General features: G+C 42.8%; 1 protein-coding gene across 6 annotated transcripts in view; it reads right to left on the reverse strand.

Moving 5' to 3' along the window:
* ENPP2 (ectonucleotide pyrophosphatase/phosphodiesterase 2) overlaps positions 1-19372 on the reverse strand; it is an 88835-nt gene that overhangs the window by 44870 nt on the left and 24593 nt on the right. For 2 of the 6 annotated variants that reach the window (XM_083621957.1, XM_083621954.1), the window contains exons 2-6: positions 17634-17736; positions 10083-10238; positions 7686-7811; positions 6351-6411; positions 919-1016 (exon numbers count right to left, since the gene is read on the reverse strand). In XM_083621957.1, coding sequence (XP_083478083.1) covers positions 919-1016; positions 6351-6411; positions 7686-7811; positions 10083-10238; positions 17634-17736 — 544 coding nt within the window. Of the gene's footprint in view, positions 1-918; positions 1017-6350; positions 6412-7685; positions 7812-10082; positions 10239-17633; positions 17737-18037; positions 18439-19372 lie in introns of those variants that run through there. The other 4 variants (XM_083621955.1, XM_083621953.1, XM_083621958.1 and 1 more) reach the window with 4 other exon arrangements.

The following is a 19372-nucleotide window of genomic DNA, read 5'->3' on the forward strand; positions in this document are numbered from 1 at the left end:
CCTATAACTTGGCTTCTCGCAATGAGGGAACCGCCAGAAGGCCCTTGGCACTGGACCTCAGTGTCTGAGCAGAATGATGGGGGTGGAGACACTCCTTCAGATATACAGGACCGAGGCCATGTAGGGCTTTAAAGGTCAGCACCGGGCAAAATTCAAAATTCTATCCAGTCTTATCTTGGTGTTTTGATTTGGTGTTGTGATTTGGACATTAACGCAGTAATAAGAAGATGATCTGAATCCCCCTTTGGATCTTGAAGTATGGGTTCCCCCAACAAAATTTAAAAATTTGGCTTTGTAATTTGGAATTTATGTGATGTGATTTAATTTGATATGATTGGCCAGTTAATAAAAATTATTTTAAAAAATAAAATAAATAAAGGTCAGCACCGGGTGGCGCTGTGGGTTAAACCACAGAGCCTAGGACTTGCCGATCAGAAGGTCGGAGGTTCAAATCCCCATGACGGGGTGAGCTCCCGTTGCTCGGTCCCTGCTCCTGCCAACCTAGCAGTTCGAAAGCACGTCAAAGTCCAAGTAGATAAATAGGGAAGGTAAACGGCGTTTCTGTGCACTGCTCTGGTTCTCCAGAAGTGGCTTAGCCACATGACCCGGAAGCTGTACACCGGCTCCCTCGGCCAATAAAGCGAGATGAGCGTCGCAACCCCAGAGTCGGCCACGACTGGACCTAATGGTCAGGGGTCCCTTTACCTTTACCAACACTTTGAATTGTGCTCGGAAACGTACTGGGAGCCAATGTAGGTCTTTCAAGACCGGTGTTATGTGGTCTTGGCAGCCGCTCCCAGTCACCAGTCTCCAGCTTATCTCTGTTCAGTAGGGCTTACTAAATACATTTTAAATTGCAGTTTAGGAAGGGACAAAGACAAAAAAGGGCTTTTGTCCCAATAAAGCACATGCACTTACTTAGTTTTTCAATGTTGCGCATCACTTTGTCGCCTTTCTTCATGTACGATGCACGGAAGCCATCGACCGAAAAGATTATCAATGGGGGGCGAACAAAACTGTGGGAGGCAAAGCATGTTACTAATGAACTTCAAAGCTGGAGTAAAGATGTGGCAAAACAAATTGGGAAAGAAAGCCTCTTCTCTGTGGTTTCAGGACAACTTGTGTCAAAGTGACCTAGGACAATTTTTATGCCTGAGCAGAGCCAAAAATCCCGGGCACACATGCCCTTCACTCATTTGAGTTATATAAATAAATATCACTAATTTGGAAGTGGAAGGAAAGAACATTCAGAATCCAGTGGAAATTAGAAAATGCTTCCAGAGGTATTTTAAAGAGTTATATACACAAGGGCCACAGAAAGAGTTTGATGTAGACCAATTTTTAAAAACAAGTGGATTACAAAAAATCTCTCAAGAAAATAAGACAATGCTGAATTACAAAATTACAGAACAGGAGGTAGAAGGTGCCATTCAGAATATGCAGTTGGGTAAATCTCCAGGGCCGGATGGCTTAACCTCAAAATACTATAGATCTTTGAAAGATTGGTTAATTCAGCCACTGAAGGAGGTTTGTAATGAAATTTTGGAGGGGAAAAAAGTGCCAGAGTCGTGGAAGGAAGCCTATATTACGCTTATACCGAAAACTGAGTCTGAAAAGACACAACTTAAGAACTACCGCCCCATATCCCTGCTCAATGTGGATTACAAAATTTTTGCTGATATTTTGGCTAATAGATTAAAAAAAGTATTAGTGGAAGAGATACATAAGGACCAAGCTGGCTTTCTCCCAGGTAGACACTTGTCTGACAACACGAGGAACATAATTAACATATTGGAGAAGTTGCAAGTGAACATTAATACTAAAGCAGTTTTAATTTTTATAGATGCGGAGAAAGCCTTTGACAATATTTCTTGGAATTTTATGAAGAAAAACCTTCGGGGGATGGGGGTGGGTCAAGGGTTTGAAAATGGTATAAGTGCAATTTATTCAGAACAAAAGGCTAAGCTAATAGTCAATAATGTGATGACAGAGGAATTTAAGATAGAGAAAGGGACACGACAAGGCTGCCCAATTTCCCCATTGCTTTTTATTTCAGTCCTGGAGGTTTTGTTAAATATGATTAGAAGGGACCGTCTGATTCAAGGTATTCAGGTCGGAGCCAAACAATATAAATTGAAAGCTTTTGCAGATGACCTAGTTTTGACGCTACAGGAGCCAGAATCTAGTACGAAAAGAGTATTAGAACTGATTCAAGAATTTGGTCATGTGGCAGGATTTAAACTGAACAAGTCAAAAACTAAAGTTCTTGAGAAAAATTTAACACCGATTGAGAAAGAGAGGTTTCAGAAGGAGACTGGTTTAACATTAGCTAAGAAAGTAAAATATTTGGGGGTTAATATGACTGCTAAGAACTTAAACTTATTCAAAGATAACTATGAGAAATGTTGGACAGAAGTGAAAAAAGACTTAGAAACATGGTCAAATTTGAAGCTTTCCTTGTTGGGTCGAATTGCAGCTATAAAGATGAATGTATTGCCAAAAATGTTATTTTTATTTCAATCATTGCAAATTCTGGACAAGATGGACTATTTCAAGAAGTGGCAGAGAGATATTTCTAGATTTGTCTGGCAGGGCAAGAAGCCCAGAATAAAATTTAAAATATTAACTGATGCAAAGGAAAGAGGCGGATTTGCCCTGCCAGACCTTAAACTTTACTATGAATCAGCAGCATTCTGCTGGTTGAAAGACTGGCTGCTTCTTGAGAACACGGACATTTTGGACTTAGAAGGTTTTAACAATGTTTTTGGGTGGCATGCATATTTGTGGTACGACAAGGTTAAAGCATATAAAGCATTTAAAAACCATATTGTCAGGAAAGCATTGTTCAATGTCTGGATAAGATACAAAGACTTATTGGAAAATAAAACCCCAAGGTGGTTGTCACCAATGGAAGCAAAGGCTCAGAAAAAGCTCAATATGGAGGCCAAATGGCCGAAATATTGGGAAATATTGGAACAAGAAGGAGATAAATTGAAATTGCAGAGTTTTGAGAAATTAAAAGATAAAGTGCGAGACTGGCTTCATTATTATCAAATAAGAGAGGCCTATAATTTGGACAAAAAAATTGGCTTCCAGGTGGGAAAATAAAAATTGGAAACAGAATTGTTAGATCCCAAAACTAAGATACTTTCAAGAATGTATAACTTGCTGTTGAAATGGAATACGCAGGATGAAACGGTTAAATCTGCTATGATTAAATGGGCACAAGATATTGGTCATAACATTATGTTTGCGGACTGGGAACAACTGTGGACCACCAGTATGAAATTTACAGCATGTAATGCCTTAAGAGAGAATATTATGAAAATGATATACAGGTGGTACATGACACCAGTCAAGCTTGCAAAAATATATCATTTGCCCGATAACAAATGTTGGAAATGTAAAGAAAATGAAGGTACATTCTTTCACCTTTGGTGGACGTGCCCAAAGATTAAGGCTTTCTGGGAGATGATCTATAATGAAATGAAAAAGGTATTTAAATATACCTTTCTGAAGAAACCAGAGGCCTTTCTCCTGGGCATAGTCGGCCAATTGGTGCCAAAGAAGGATAGAACTTTCTTCATGTATGCAACAACAGCAGCAAGAATACTCATTGCAAAGTACTGGAAGACACAAGATTTACCCACCCTGGAAGAGTGGCAGATGAAGGTGATGGACTATATGGAATTAGCGGAAATGACTGGCAGAATCCGAGACCTGGGAGAAGAGTTGGTGGAAGAAGATTGGAAGAAATTTAAAGACTATCTTCAGAAACATTGTAAAATTAATGAATGTTAAAATTGATGTTGGATTGAAAATAAGAGGCACTAGCAACAAAGTTAGTGAGAATATGCAAAAATGAGTTGATAAGGGATGAAAATATAGAGCTATAATATGTTAAGATATAGAGTTAAGATAAACGAAAGAGGGTAAGGATTTGCTGATCTGATTATTGAAATGGGAATACAAAAAGGGGAGGTGTGAGGAAGTCAAGGAAACAAGCTAATGAGTTTAAAGTTATAAAAAGTGGGTTTGTTTTTAATTCTTTTGTATCTATTCGTTTGTTTTTTTCGTACTCTGTATGCGTATCTTTCTTTTTTCTCTTTTATGTAATTTTGTATGTTTCTTTTTTCTTTTTCTTTTTGGTATTTTGCAAATTTATGTTTTTGTAAAATTTTAATAAATATTATAAAAAAAGAGTTATATAAATAAATAAGGCATCACCTTATAAGTATTTTTTAAATTTATTTGTTACCTTTGTGTTTCCATGCAGATAAGTTATCTTTTGTTAAAAATCCACAGGGAAACTTAGTCCCATTGCCATCAGAAAATGGTGTTGTTATAAGTTTATAATACATGGGTAGTATTCACTGCTGGTCCTACTCAGAGCCAACACATTGAGGTTAAATGTGTTTAACCTGTGTTTGGTGTGGAGAGAACAATCTGGCTCTTAATACGGCTAAGACCAAGGAATTAGTGGTGGATTACAGGAAAAAAAAGGCGGACATTCAGCCCTTGTATATCAATGGGGAACGGGTGGAGAGGGTGGCGGAATTCAGGTTTTTGGGAGTAACTATCGATCAGGGCATGACTTGGAGCGCAAATACCACTGCTCTGGTGAAGAAGGCCCAGCAGAGAATTTATTTCCTCAGACTTTTAAAGAAGAACAATCTGAGTGAGAGACTGCTGGTGTCCTTCTACCGAGGCTCCATAGAGAGCATTCTTACATACTGTATTTGTGCTTGGTTCTCCAGTTGTACAGCTAGGGAGAGGAAGGTGCTCCAGAAGGTCATAACCACAGCACAAAGGATTATTGGTCAACCTCTCCCATCCTTGGAAGAATTGTACGGTTCCCGTTGTCTTAGGAAAGCAAACAACATCCTGCAGGATTCATCTCACCCGGGATACAGTCTGTTTGCACTACTGCCGTCTGGCAGGAGATATAGAAACATCAAGTCAAGGACAAATAGACTGAAAAACAGTTTCTACCCGAGAGCTGTGGCCCTTTTGAATGCTGTAACTCGATAGTGTGACTTGGGAGATTGATGGGTGGGGGTGTGGGTGTGGCTGGAATGTGGTTTGTGGGTTGTTGTTGTTGTTTTGCTTTTGTTGTTTTTAAGGGATGGCATCCAATTTCGTTGCACTTGTGCAATGTTGCACGTGTGTAATGACAATAAAGAATCTATCTATCTATCTATCTATAAACAGGACTTAGGTTCATTATTTTTATTTATTAAATTTCTATACTGCCCTTCACCTGAAGATCACAGGGGAGTTCTACAGTGTAAAACAGTAATTTCAGAGGGTCTACTTCAAGTAGGACTTAAATGAATACAACCCTATATTTTAATATTTTTACATTTCTCTTGGGAAGACAGGCAAACTAATGCCAGTGCGCTGGAAGAAGCAAAGATCACCAGTGTTGAAGCAATATTCTTCAACATCAGCTTCATTGGACTGGTCATGTTGTTCGGATGCCTGAATATCATCTTCCAAAGCAACTACTATACTCTATTCCAAACTTAAAAATGGAAAGCGTAATGCTGGTGGCAAAAACAAAAGAGGTTTAAAGACTCTCTCAAGGCAAATAAAAAAAATGTAGCATAAACACCAACAACTGGGAAACACTGGCCTGTGAGTGCTCCAGCTGGAGAGCAGCCTTTCCCAAAGGTGTCATGGGCTTTGAAAATACTCGGACTCAGGACTTAAGGGAGAAACATGCTAAGAGGAAGGCATGCTTGGCAAACCTTCACTGTGATCAACTCCCATCCAGAACCCAATGTCCCCAGTGTGGAAGGACGTGTGGATCCAGAATTGGCCTCCACAGTCACTTACGGACTCACTGTTAAGACCGTGTTCATGGAAGACAATCTTACTCGGCTACGAGTGATCGCCAAAGAAGAACAACAACAAGAAGATTTTGATGTAAAGGCATGGAGAGAGATCCAGTGCAATGTTAGCACCATGTTGTGCAAGAGTCTGTGCTGTTGTTGAGCAGCACAAAACTAAATTGACAAAGAGTATAATAGTAGCTGCTGCACTATGGGCTGAACAATGCATTCTGCAAGCGAAATACATCCATTTGATTTGGCTATTGTATATAATCGTAAATAAGTGCTCTCACTAGCAGAATGGCTGTTCTGCAAATGGGCTGCCGCAACTGGATATCGCCCAGAAAATGTATAAGGTATGATGGTTCTCCGTTCTTTAGATGCTTGCAACAAGCCTCAGTTTTCACAACAGGACACCAAAACGAACCGCTTAGTTGATCTGACCACCAGTGGCAGCCGACACTTAATAGATCTCCTACACGTGATAAAAATAAGCACATAAAACAAAGCACTTACTTTGCTGGGCATTCTGGTGTCCGTGTATCCTCACATTCATCCGCAACCCAGTGAGTCTCTCCTAAAGAGGGATGATAATAAGAACCATTTTGTACACGACCTATACAGTTGCAAGTTCCATTTACAGCAAAGGTGATGGCAGGCAACCGGATCCTATATGTTTCTGCAGGAGTCAGTCCTACTGATCACCAGGGCTTGTTCTCGAGTAAAGAGCACATCAGATTGCAGCTGCACTGCCTTGTTTGTTCTCATGAATCCTTGAATGATCATAGCCGATCTTAGAATCTTTTATTGTATACAGATGTGTAGGGTGCAGGTTTGCCAAACTTTGTGTGTGTTTTAACTCAACACTTCTTTCTGGCTGCATGTTCATTGTCCAGTGTGTGCTCACTGCAGCTTTGGATGCTTAATCTCATTGTGACAAAATCCTGAAAAGAATTATTTCACCGTTTCACAACCCAAGGCCCTTTTTGAACAGTTAAAATTTCATCACCTTCTTTCACAACAATATACTCTGCCTGACTAGTATGGCTGGAAGCATATATAAACAATGCACCTCTGTTGCTGTTTTCAGATGAGATTCAATCACACCCCAGCAAATTCAGGTTGTGCAATTAAGGTGCGTTTGGGGCAATAAAAATAAAGTGTGGTGTTGTTGTTTTTTTGCAAGATAGAAAGTGGTGGGAAAATGCCCCGGAAACTGTTGGGTAGCATTTGCTGCAAACCCATCATCTAACCTCCCTGCAAACAAATCAGGATTGATGCTCAACAATCAGGTCATCAAGTCATAGAAACCTTTTGCTATTGTCTGTTCACAAGGGAAAAGATGGGAGGCCACTTGGGAGATCCTATTTCACCTATAGAACAGCATGACTATCATTCGTGTTGTTGTTATTCTGTTACTAAGTACAAAAATATCTGAATCGTCTCATGAGAAAAAATAAGGACTTGTCAACCAGTTTCTACATGGGCACACATCTACGAAGTGGTGTCTTTAACTGGGCTTTTAAAAAACGACTCTCAATATTATTTGTACCCGCAAATGTTTTGGGGTGGCCATATTGCTTCATTTCCAATTGGTGCATGTTCTGTAACTTCCTGCTGAAACCCATAAGTAGTAACACCAAAAACGTCCCAGAAGTTTTCTCCCACTTTTGTCACACTATAGCCTCTCCAGATAGCAGTGCGCTAACTTAGGGGAAGCATTGCAGAACGAATGAAGCATCAGTCAGCTTGAACTACGTGACTCATATCTCCCTTCCAAAACATGCTTAGGAGGAGCATGATCCGGAATGCTTGGATTCCTTTAGCAGATAGAAGAACGAAAACAAGTACCTTTACAAACAACTTGGTAGTTAGTACAACAGTCCCCTCTGGATAAGCAGTCTTCAGAACAGTGACAGGCATGATCTTCATTCCTCGTCTCTCCGCATCGCTCTTTCGTACATTCCCAGCCTCCAGCTAACATTATCACAAAAACAAAAAACCATGAAGACAGTGGTTTCTTAAAGACAGCTATGCACACGTGCCCCACACCTTTGGGGCAAAACAATTCCACAGCAATTTTCACCTTATTGGATGTTTTCATTTTGAACGTGGAATGGCTGTAGTCCAACAATGTCTGGAGGGTCCAAGTTTAGCCACTGATGCTTTAGTTGCACTCAAAAGGTAGCAGGGTCCAGGACATAGGAGTTATCTACACTACGTTGTTGTTGTTGTCTTTATTCCAGCTTAAATGCCATGGCCTTATCCCCCAAAATCCTGGGGGGTTTCAGTTTGTTAGATACATGCTATCCACCCCCCACAGAAGGGCTCACTGTTGAACCAGTTTAAATATGTACTTTTAAATATGTCCAGAGACTCAGAACTTTGAGAGAGCTATTTCAATCCCAGCTCAGCCATGCTCATTGAGAAGACTGACACTTCCTCCAATCTATAAAATGTTATGTTAGAAGAAGCAATGAGGTAAAGACTGTAAAGCATTCCATACTTGCACTTCTTTTCTTTTATAAGGACATGTTTGAGTAGTTCTATCAAGTAGTGGGGTGTATTATGTACACTGGCTGCATCTGGCCACAACAAACATCAAACCATAGTTTAGTGTTACAAATGAGGCCAGGCCAGCCATGGACTCACATACCTTTCCCTCCCTTCTCTAGCACATCCATAACAAAGAGATGGGAAGCTTCAGCTAAACTCTAAACTCTGGTTAATCTATTATTAAACTATGGTATATAGGTGCCAGCTCTCTGGGGGCCCGCGCACCCACCAAATTCCTCATGAAGGGGCCGGGCACCCACAAATTTTGGCACCAGGGCCTTGCACACTGCATGACACCCATGGCCCTGGGCACCTGGTTGCAGGGCCAAGCTGGCCCTCCTGCTATGGTTAGGGACAACAAACCAGTTTTATGGGCTAGAATTTGGCTCATTTCCACTAACCATCGTTAAGATTACATAGTGGTCTAAAACAGAAGTGAATGCTTCTGAATTCCACCTGGCGATTATGCCACAGGAGGGGTGACTGTGCAAGAATGGCACTCGCTTTGACTTGTTCTTGCAATGCTGGATTGTAGTTTAGCATTTTGTCCATGCCAAGGCTCCCTCCTCAACATGTGGGGTAGAGTGAAGAAGAATTGCCCCAAAGCTTTTCCAAGCTTTGGACAGTTTCACCTCCCCTCCCCTCTGCCTATGCCTCATGCATGACTGTTCAGGAGGGAGCCACCTTTTCCTCCAAAGAGGGTGTGTGTTGTTTTTTGAAGAGGCAGTCAACTGAAAGGGGTGGGAAGGAAAATGGGGCCATTTTCCTCCTGTGAACTTCCCTCTGTTCATACAATCCAAGCCATGTTGTGGCATAACTCCAAGAAAACACTCAAAAGGAAAAAAAAGATGGAAGAGATTGCTTATATTCTGCTTGCATACGATTCTTAACACACACACGTACACAAACACACACACACCACTGTCCTACTACAAGTTGGTTATTAAGTGATTATGAACCAATCCTGCAAACAGAGTGTAAGGTCAAGTAGCTTGGTATGCACTGAATGCCAAACAAGGAGACAATTCAAGCAACTTCAATGACCTTCAACAGGAGAGGCTTAAAGACAACACATGCTTAATTCTTTCCCCCACTGAAATCTAGGATCGTGTCCATATGAAATAGTAGCAAAAATGAGTCCTAAGATTTCAACAAGCTGCATTTCCCACTGTGTTAAAAGATGCTCAGATCTGGGAGACGTGGACAGAAGCAATGGTTGAGCTCTCACCGAGGTGCTGAAACTGTACCTGAACTGTACCACCTCAGATTACAGACAGGTGCTCTTTTGACTCTTTGGAAAGGAGCCTAACTAAAAGCAGGTCGGAAGATATGGGCTGGGATGCAAGATTGTGGTTAGAGACTGGAGGTAATGGAGAGTAGGTAACCCTTTCCTTCAGGATGCTAAACGTGTGTTGTCAATTGTTTTGGTTTTAGTGCTAGGAATCTTTTCCCAGACATAAAAAGGTCTGGAGATGTACTTCCCACTGTTAGTGCTCTGGCTTCTATTTCTGAGGAAACTTAGGTTAAATTTCCCTATGGAGGTTAAATTTCACCTTATGGAGAAGAATCCACGACCATGCATTTGAGAAGTCTTAAAAGCGTGTCAGCGCACACGGAGAGGTAGAAAAGGCCACGATAGCGCTCATCAGCAGTAGTGATTTGTACAAAGCAGGCACTTAAAAGCTCTCCTACCTGTCTTTAAACACAGTTCGTCAAAGTCTGCACAACAACTGAAGTAGCTCTTGCACAAGTTGTCGCAGCGGCAACCTGGAGGCTCTGCCTCGTCAAGTTCAAAGCACCTGTTTTTGCAGGATCCAGAAGGACTGGTCCAAGAGGAATCGGATAAGACTGTGTTGGGGGCAAAAAAGAGAAAGAGGAAACCATGAGTCAAGCAACCAGTAGCTGGCTAAAGTTAACTACTTACTGCCAATCTGAGCTAACAGGCCCACTGCATTGCCCAATAAAAGACAGGAGAAAAGAGACTGTTTAAGTCTCGTCAAACAATCTAAGAGCTGGTGTGTTCTCCAGTCACATTTTCTTATCCTGGATTAACCTGCAATGAATTAAAGCTGTATGGATTTTGTGCCAAACCAAAAATCCAAGTTTTGCATTGGAACCCCCACAGTTTCACCAAACTTATGGTAACTGGAAACTCCGGATACTGGACATAAAACAAACTGTCAAAGACCTGAGAATTATTTCACAAAGACAGGAGGAATGGAAGGTGAGAATAGCATGGAGATGGGGACCTAGGTGTAGACAGGAGAACAGGCAAGGACCTGGAAGGCGTCAAGGCTCAAACCCTCTAGAGGTCTTGGCCAGCCAGTCACATGGACCATCTATGAGGAAGGTAGGATGCAAGTTTACAGCACAGCAAAACCAACCCTGGCTGCTTGCAGCAAGTTTCAGTGGTGGTGTGAGGGACAGGGAGGGAGATGATGGGCAATGTGAGTTGGAGACAAGGAAGAAGCATGTTAAATGGCTCATAGCATAAAGCATTGAAAATTGGGTATTCGAGCAAAAGAGTCAGTCAAGTTAAACCAAGAGCAGAAGCATTCAGCTGAAGTCATTCTTGACTTGCCATGAATAAAATGAACAGGGAAACTAATCTAACTCATTTATACCATGTGCTGGCTAAGAAACATTGCTCTTTACTTTCAGGTTGTCCTGCACAGGGGTTGATAACGTGCCCCTCTCCGACATTTTGCACAACAACTCATCAGCCTTAGCCAAAACAGTGTCACTACCATGATCTAAAGGCACAGCTTTGCAGTTGTCCGTTAGGCTAAATTTGTTTTTCAAAAATGATTTGAGAATCCCGCAGCTACTGGTTTATGTAGCATATAATCCAACAACTTTTGTTACATATTCCCTAGGAAGCATCCTACCAGTTTCACAGAAATCAATTGCTAAGTTTAGCATCACCTTCCCTAATCTGGATGGTACCACATTAGACAAAACAGCACCAGAACCAAAATGGAAGTGGGTGCTCCATCACTTGGATCCCTTAGGTTACCCTTTGGCTTTTAGTTTTCCTTGCATCATCTCCTGCCAAATTACAGTGTGACATTTCACAAGACGATGACACGGTGTGCCATTTCGCTGTCTTTCAAGGATTTGTTCAATGGTTTCATTTATCCATTTCATTTGGCTTACTGGCAAACCTTGAGCAGCAGAGGTCTTTGCACTTGGAACCCAGCCAGCCTGATTTTACAGCTAAGAACACCTCAAACACCCTCGGCTTGGGGGGGGGGTCTGTTAAAATCCATGCACAATTGTTTATTTTAGGAAGCAAAACTCAGCAAGTATTATTGCATTTCACATAAGCGACAGCCTTGTTGCTTGTGACACTCACACAAACTAGCTATGTGTGAAGAATGGTTTCTAACATTTTCCATGTCAGAAATATTGTGCGGCCAACACGTCGGACAGCTGTGCATCCACTTGATAAAGGATTTTAAAACCAAGTGACCAAAAGCAGTTGTGGTCTGTAGGTTCCCAGGATGTACCATGAAAAGTGCAATACCATGGGAAGAATCCCAGCAAAGCGGCTGGTCTGGATGGGGTGCTGGGGAAAGTGGTAAAAAACTGTGCTGATCAACTAGCAGGGGTCCTGACAAGGATTTTTAAGATCTCCCTGCAGACTGCTTGTGTACCATCATGTTTGAAAGCAGCCACCATTGTCCCAGTCCCAAAGAAAACAGCAATTAACTGTCTAAATGACTACAGACCCATTGCATTAACATCTGTAGTGATGAAATGCTTTGAGAAATTGGTTTTTCAACACCTTAGGACATGTTTTTACCACCAGATTTTGATGAACACCAGTTCGCTTACAGGAGAAATAGGTCAACAGATGATGCCATAGCCACAGCTTTTCACCTTGCAGCGAGTCATCTGGAGAGACCGGGGAATTATGTCAGAATGCTGTTTATTGATTATAGCTCAGCTTTTAATACCATCCTTCCGGACATTCTTATTAAAAAGCTGATGGACCTGGACTTTCCCCCTACCATCTGTGATTGGATTAAAGACTTTCTGAGGGATCACACACAAATAGTGAGGATTGGGCCTGTTACATCTACCTCTCTGAAGCTCAGCACTGGCACCCCACAGGGATGCGTGCTGAGTCCCTACCTGTACTCATTGTATACATATGACTGCATTTCATCTGATCGATCCACTGCAATTATTAAGTTTGCAGATGATATCACCATAATGGGTCTAATTATAGGTGGAGATGAATCAGCATATAGGGAGGAGGTTCAAAAAGTCTCCACATGGTGCCTAGAGAACAACTTGCATCTAAATATCAGCAAGACAAAGGAGATGGTGTTGGACTTTCGGAGGAAGAGAGAGGAACTTGCCCCGTTGTGTGTGTGTGTGGAGAGAGTCTCTTCCTTTAAATTCCTGGGAGTTCACCTTAGTGAAGACCTCACTTGGAAAATCAATACAACCCAGGTGGTTAGGAAGGCTCAACAGAGACTCCATTTCCTTAGGGTCTTGCATAAGAACAATGTCAAACAAAAAATGATGACCTCCTTCTACCGGGCCACAATAGAAAGTGTCCTTTCATACTGTATAACAGTGTGGTACACTGGTTTGACAGCCATGGACAGGAAGTCCCTACAGAGGGTGGCGAATACAGCACATGACATCATGGGTTGCCCTCAGAGTTCGCTAGATGACATCACAGGTACCACTTTAGCTAATGGGGCCTCCCACTGCGCCGCACAATTTCTGTTCTCATCCAGAAGCAAAGTTCTTAACCCAAGGTACTATTTCTGGGTTAGCGGAGTCTGTAACCTGAAGCATCTGTAACCTGAAGCATCTGTAACCCAAGGTACCACTGTACTTATGTAAGGGAGTAGAGGCTGTGGCAGCAGCAGCCATGAAGGTAACATATGAATTGAGCCCAACAGACATGGGTTCGGTAGAAGAAAAGTGCTATTCATTCATAACAAACATTCTTAACAGCTCACATTCTCTAGTACATGCAATGGTCTATACCAAGGCTTTGGGTGAGCCAAAAGATTCTGCAAGATCTAGACTGCCCATGCTGCTAAATGGCAATATTCTGCAGGCAGAGAAAACCCAAGCCCCACTCCTGCAAGTTTCATCTATGGCAATGCAAAGTGGTTTAATGATACAAATCAATCCTTTTAATAATGCCTCCTTGGTTTGATGGTAGGGAAAGGGCTGAAACAATAAGAATCACTCCTTTTAATAACAGCTATTTGCTTTTTACTGACAAACGGGCTCTGCAAGCAGGGGGTCCTCGTTCAATCTCAAGTTTAAAGGCTGGGAGATGCCTGTTCCCAAGACCTTGGAGCGCTGCAGGCAGTCAACAAAGACAAAATACGAGGCTAGATGGGCCCAAGGAGCTGTATACGGTAGCTACATAAGCTTTAAATAGCATTGCTTGGTCTCCTTCTCCCACCTAGGGCGATTGTGTAATATTGGTTTACCTTACAGGACTAGGGCACAAGAAATCAACTGCTATGCACAAACATCCACAGTACGAATACTGCTGAACATTACAGTCTCCTGTATCACCACAGAGGGGAAAGTCAAGGGCAAAACTACGGCTGGTTTCACAAACATATAGATCAGCAGTTTCCTATCTGCAAAAATGCAGTAAAAAAAGACAGGTAAGGTCATGATGCATGGCATTAAAAAAAAACCACTATAATTTGCATACTGATAATAATGCAGCACCAGTAAGGCACATACTTTCAAGCAGCAGAGATTACTATTTTGCTCCAAAGCACGCAGGAGAGAAACAAAGATCCAGGTTTACTTTGGTGTTTAAAACTTCCCAGTACTTAAGAATATGTTTTGAGGTGCTAACCGCAATTAAACTACTCATCTGGTGGCCATGAAAATGTAGGTTTAACAAGCCAATATAATGCCTATACAGTGGTACCTTGGGTTAAGTACTTAATTCGTTCCGGAGGTCCGTTCTTAACCTGAAACTGTTCTTAACCTGAAACTGTTCTTAACCTGAAGCACCACTTTAGCTAAATGCTGCTGTCACGCCGCCGGAGCCAGATTTCTGTTCTTATCCTGAAGCAAAGTTCTTAACCTGAAGCACTATCTCTGGGTTAGAGGAGTGTGTAACCTGAAGCGTATGTAACCTGAGGTACCACTGTATCTAAATGAGCGACTTTAAAGGGAAAGAGAGAGAGTCAAAAAGGCAATTCTGTTGCATTGTCCTTTACCAGCAAATGTAACAGACAAACAAGAAACTTGGAAAATCTCACCCACAACATGTGCAAGTCAACAAAACTGCTCAAGGTATATTGCAAGCCATGCCAAGCTGCCGTAGTCGAGCTCCACAACTTTTCAGCACACATTTCACACAGCTCAGACTTTGTTAGCAAAGAGAGTAGCAAAATGCAGCCGGGGGTACTGTTTAAAAGCCCCTTTACGAAAGGTGGTTAGCATCCAGAAAGCAGTAACCTTCCAATGTCAGCTGGGCTGTTTTAATAACTCTGGCCATATGCTTGGGTGTTTTGTGTGTGTGTGTTTTGCAAGCACTGTATCCAGCACCTGCAAGGACGGTGCAGGCTATCTTCTGCAACAGCTGGAGAAAACATTTTCCATGTTAGCTTAGAAAACAGATGGATCAGACAGCAGAATTTGGTCAAAAGGGATGTTAAGCACTTAAATGCACAAGCCAACTCAGCAGAGGTGCAGGAGGCCTCTTGCCGCAAACGTCCAACTTGCCGTTTATAAGAGGCTCTGCCCCATCTGCAACTTCCATTACTAATAATAGGAATCATATGTGCTTATCAGAGCCTGAAGAAGGCTCCTTTGATCAGAGCATTTGTTACCAGTTAGACGCAAGTCATCCAGCAGAACAGCACGCCCTCCTTTTCACAGACCATCGTTCAGTTCTCCCATTTATGACGCTGGAACACAAGGCTTTCTGATCTCGGGTTTTCTACATCCTGCTTCCATTACTTTGATACGTTAGAAACAACTTTGGCAAGGAAAGCACACAAGCCTACACTTACACACCACTGCAATATAAACAGCAACTTGGCTGCAGTTTCTGCTTCTCAAACACAAACAGTCTTGGGGTAGTTTAAAAAACGAAAGAGGATGCTGCAGCCGAAACGAGGGCATGTTTGCATCCACCGGAAAGGTCCACAAGGGAACATTGAAGATCTAAGGACACTATAGACATTTGTAATCACATTGGTAGTTGACAGCCAGAAAGTTCCCCCACAAAACTTTTTATGGATGAAACAATCCATCTTCAACTTCTCTAATTATTAACACTAGCCACTCTAAATAACAGCGAATTCTCTGAAACTTTAAAGTCACTTTCAGGTGATATACTCAAAAGTTAAATCTATGAGTTTAACGTGTTGCAGAAAAGTGACAGCAGTATGGAGTCAACAGTTCTGAAAAACACGGAACTGCAGATCTGAAAGGATGGGAACACGGGACTAGAATGAGATACTGTGTGTTGTGAGCTGGTCTCACACCCAAGAGACCAGAATTTAAATCCCCATTCAGTTATGAAGCTCATCTCTCAGCCTACCGTACATCTCACAGGATTGATGCAAGGATAAAATTCAGGAGGAGAATCATGAGTGCCACCTTGGGCTCCTTGAAGGAAGGGCAGATATGTAATCTTAGAACCTTAGAAATGTAGAATTGGAAGGGACAGCGAGGGTCATCTAGTCCAACCCTCTGCAATGCAGGGGTTTTTTTCCCCCAGTGTGAGACTCAAACCCACAACCCTGAGATTAAGAGTCTCATGCTCTACTGACTGAGCCATGTGGGCATAAAGGTCTGAAATCTACTTTGCAGAACAAGGAGGAAACATAGGCTGAGCTTCTAAGAGTGGTGAACAAAACCTCTCGGAAGCTGATAAGCAAATACCAGCTGCTGGGGTCAGACAAAAGGGAATGGCAGAGGGTTCCCCAATGACATCTGTCTAGCCATCATTAGAAACAAGATGGCAAGTTTGATAGGTCCTTGGTCTGACCCGGTCCTTAAGGCAACAGCCCTCCCTGCCTCATGTTTCCCCTAGCAAAAATGATATTCAGCAGTACGCTGCTTTTAACCATGGAGATTCTATTTGATTGCCATGCTAGAAGCCACCTCCCATTGTGTTTTCTAGTACAGGTTTTAGCTAAAACAGCAAACACCCTTTTAAATCAGTGTGGACAGGCTACTGGAAACACAGAGTATTCAACATCCAGCAACGAGCCGTTAGCAGTATGTAACAGGGGAGGGCAATGATCAAGATAGTGCCAAGATAGTGCAGATTCAATCCCCATATAGGAAAGCTACATATTCCTGCATTGCATGGGGTTGGGCTAGATGATCCTTGGGGTCTCTTCCAACGCTGCGATTTTATGAGATTTAGGGAAGTGCTTACAAACACCCCATTTTCATTTGCTGGAGGGTGTGTAGAATACAATCCTATGTACAGTTACCTGGGAATAAGCCTCATTGTACACACCAGGTCCTACTTCCAATTAAACATGCACATGGCTGCAGTCACAGCACAGATAAGGCAAAGCACACCCACTGTCCCATTTTCCACATCTGAAATATGTATCGCTTGCATCCTAACACGGTTGAGGTCCCAACATACCACCATTTTTTTAATCCCTCTTGAAATTTAACACCATGCAACTTTAAACGAAAACCTAACCATTAGAGAACATCTGTTTCATGCAGCACCTGTTTTCCTCAGTCCCCCTTCCTCTCCCCCACCCCGGCCTCCCAAAATTTCCCCTGCTAGTTCAGAAGTCAGCGTGATTAGCTGATAATAGGAAATCTCTTTCCATCAGTAAACACAAACTGGTCCCAATCAAACAAGAATTGCAGCGCCAGAGGGGTAGACGGCGCATATCCTTAAATAAACCACCCCTCTTAACTTTTATTTTCTGCTGCAGTCGGTGTATGTATATTTTTTTTTGTTAAGTGACAGAATGCATTGTTCCATGTAACCACACACACAAAACCCTATATCACCCCAGACCATAATTAAATATGGTCTCATTCTCTCTCTCTCTTTATGTCACACACGCAGAGAGAGAAGTAAATAGGTTACCTATAAGCAAGAATGTCAACAGACTCAGGCTTTTTCACATAACCTTTGCTATAATCCAGAACGGGAGTGGGGGGGCACAGGAAAACTACATTTTGGAGCCATTTGCTCCTCCACCCCGAGACATCAAGGCGTTGCAAAACGGGCAAATTAAATCATCATTGTACCTGGAAATGGGAACTCTTCCCCTTCGCCAGATCTCCGGACTCTATTGGCCGTAAATCCAATGCACACGTTCACCCCAAGAGCAAAAGTGAAGAAGGATATTACCTGGGAACAAGGCGAGAGAGAGAGAGCTGGAGTTAATAAACCACCCAGGAGCCGATCTGTTTTTTGGTTTTTTTAAAGACATTTACAATTAAAATAGAATAAACCAGCGGTTTCAACATATTCCCCTTTGCCCACAATTCCTAACTGCTGGAAAAGCAAGCTGACCGAGTCTGAAACTTCAGAATATTAACCATCTCGGACTTCCCTGAGTGCGTTTTCTTTTCGCGCAAGGTCTCCCCCCACCAGCACCCTCGAGAGAGAGACATCGCTTTACTCCTCCTTAAAGAAAACCCGCTCCTACCTGATGTAACTGGAGACCGTTTTTCTTAGCCATGCTCAAGAGGATTCTTGAAAAGCCTCCACAGTGGGTTCTCTTTTTCTTTAAAACTGAGCGCAGGACTCTGTTTGCTCAGTCTATTAGCTGCAGCTAATCCCACCTGGAGAGGCTGACAGCCTCGATGTGATTTGTCCAGGGGGAGATTTCATCATGTTCCACGCACAAATCGCAGCTCTCCAGTGCAAGGAGCTCAAGTCATCCTCCTTCTCGATTCCCCACCCCCCCTCGCTCCCCAAACACACACACAGTCTCTCTCTCTCTCTCTCTCTCTCTCTCTCTCTCTCTCTCTCTCTCTCTCTCTCTCTCTCTCTTTCATGTGGCCTCTTCTGGCAACGCACGGATTTCTTATGTTACTGTACTCAATAAGCCCATATTCATTTTATTCTTCTCACTAATATATGGGTTGAGAGAGAGAGACCAAATGTGTGTGTATGTGTGTGTGTCTATCCTGGCCAAACTGCAGGGAGAAAAACCTCTTGCGCTACGACTTTAATAATATAATTACAATACAACAAACGTTTTTTAAAGTTTGCCCACAGTGCAACCCAAACGCATGTTTTCTCAGAGGTGAGTCTTGGAGTAAGCCCCGTTGAAGATATTGTGCATTGGATTGCACTCTCATGCACTTTTTATCTGTAGAATTGTAGAGTCGAAGGGACCCCCAGGGTCATCTAGACCAACCCCCTGCAATGCAGGAATCTCAGCTGAAGAATCCATGACAGGTGGCCATCTGACCTCTGCTTAAAAGCCTCCAAGGAAGGAGAGTCTGCAATCTCCCAATTGTAAAGTTTTTCTGTATGTTTAGTCGGAATCTCCTTTCTTGTAACACCTACAACTTTCTCATACCCTCCAGCGCAGTGGCGTAGCGTGGGTTGTCAGCACCCGGGGCACGGCAAGTAATTTGCGCCCCCTAACCCGTGGATTTTAGCACTCGAGTCTCTTCCACTAGAGAGCTGCGAGCAGTGGCGTAGCGTGGGGGCTGCAGGGGGGGCCGGCCGCACCGGGCGCAACATCTGGGGGTTAGGGTTAGGGGGCGCAAATCCACGGGTTAGGGGGCGCAAATCCACGGGTTAGGGGTGCAAATTACTTGCCTTGCCCCGGGTTCTGACAACCCACGCTACGCCACTGGCTGCGAGTGCGAGCGCCCCCCCCAGATGTTGTAGCCGGTGCGGCCGGCCCCCCTGCACCCCCCACGCTACGCCACTGCTCCAGCAAATGAACATGGAGTGTTACAAGAATTTCCCAAATTCTCATATCAAAAGGTCATCGTTGCTTCCCCTGTTACATATTGCTGAAGAC

The sequence above is a fragment of the Podarcis filfolensis genome (genome assembly GCF_964270895.1).
Source record: "Podarcis filfolensis genome assembly, chromosome: 7".
In the NCBI taxonomy this organism is placed as follows: Eukaryota; Metazoa; Chordata; class Lepidosauria; order Squamata; family Lacertidae; genus Podarcis; species Podarcis filfolensis.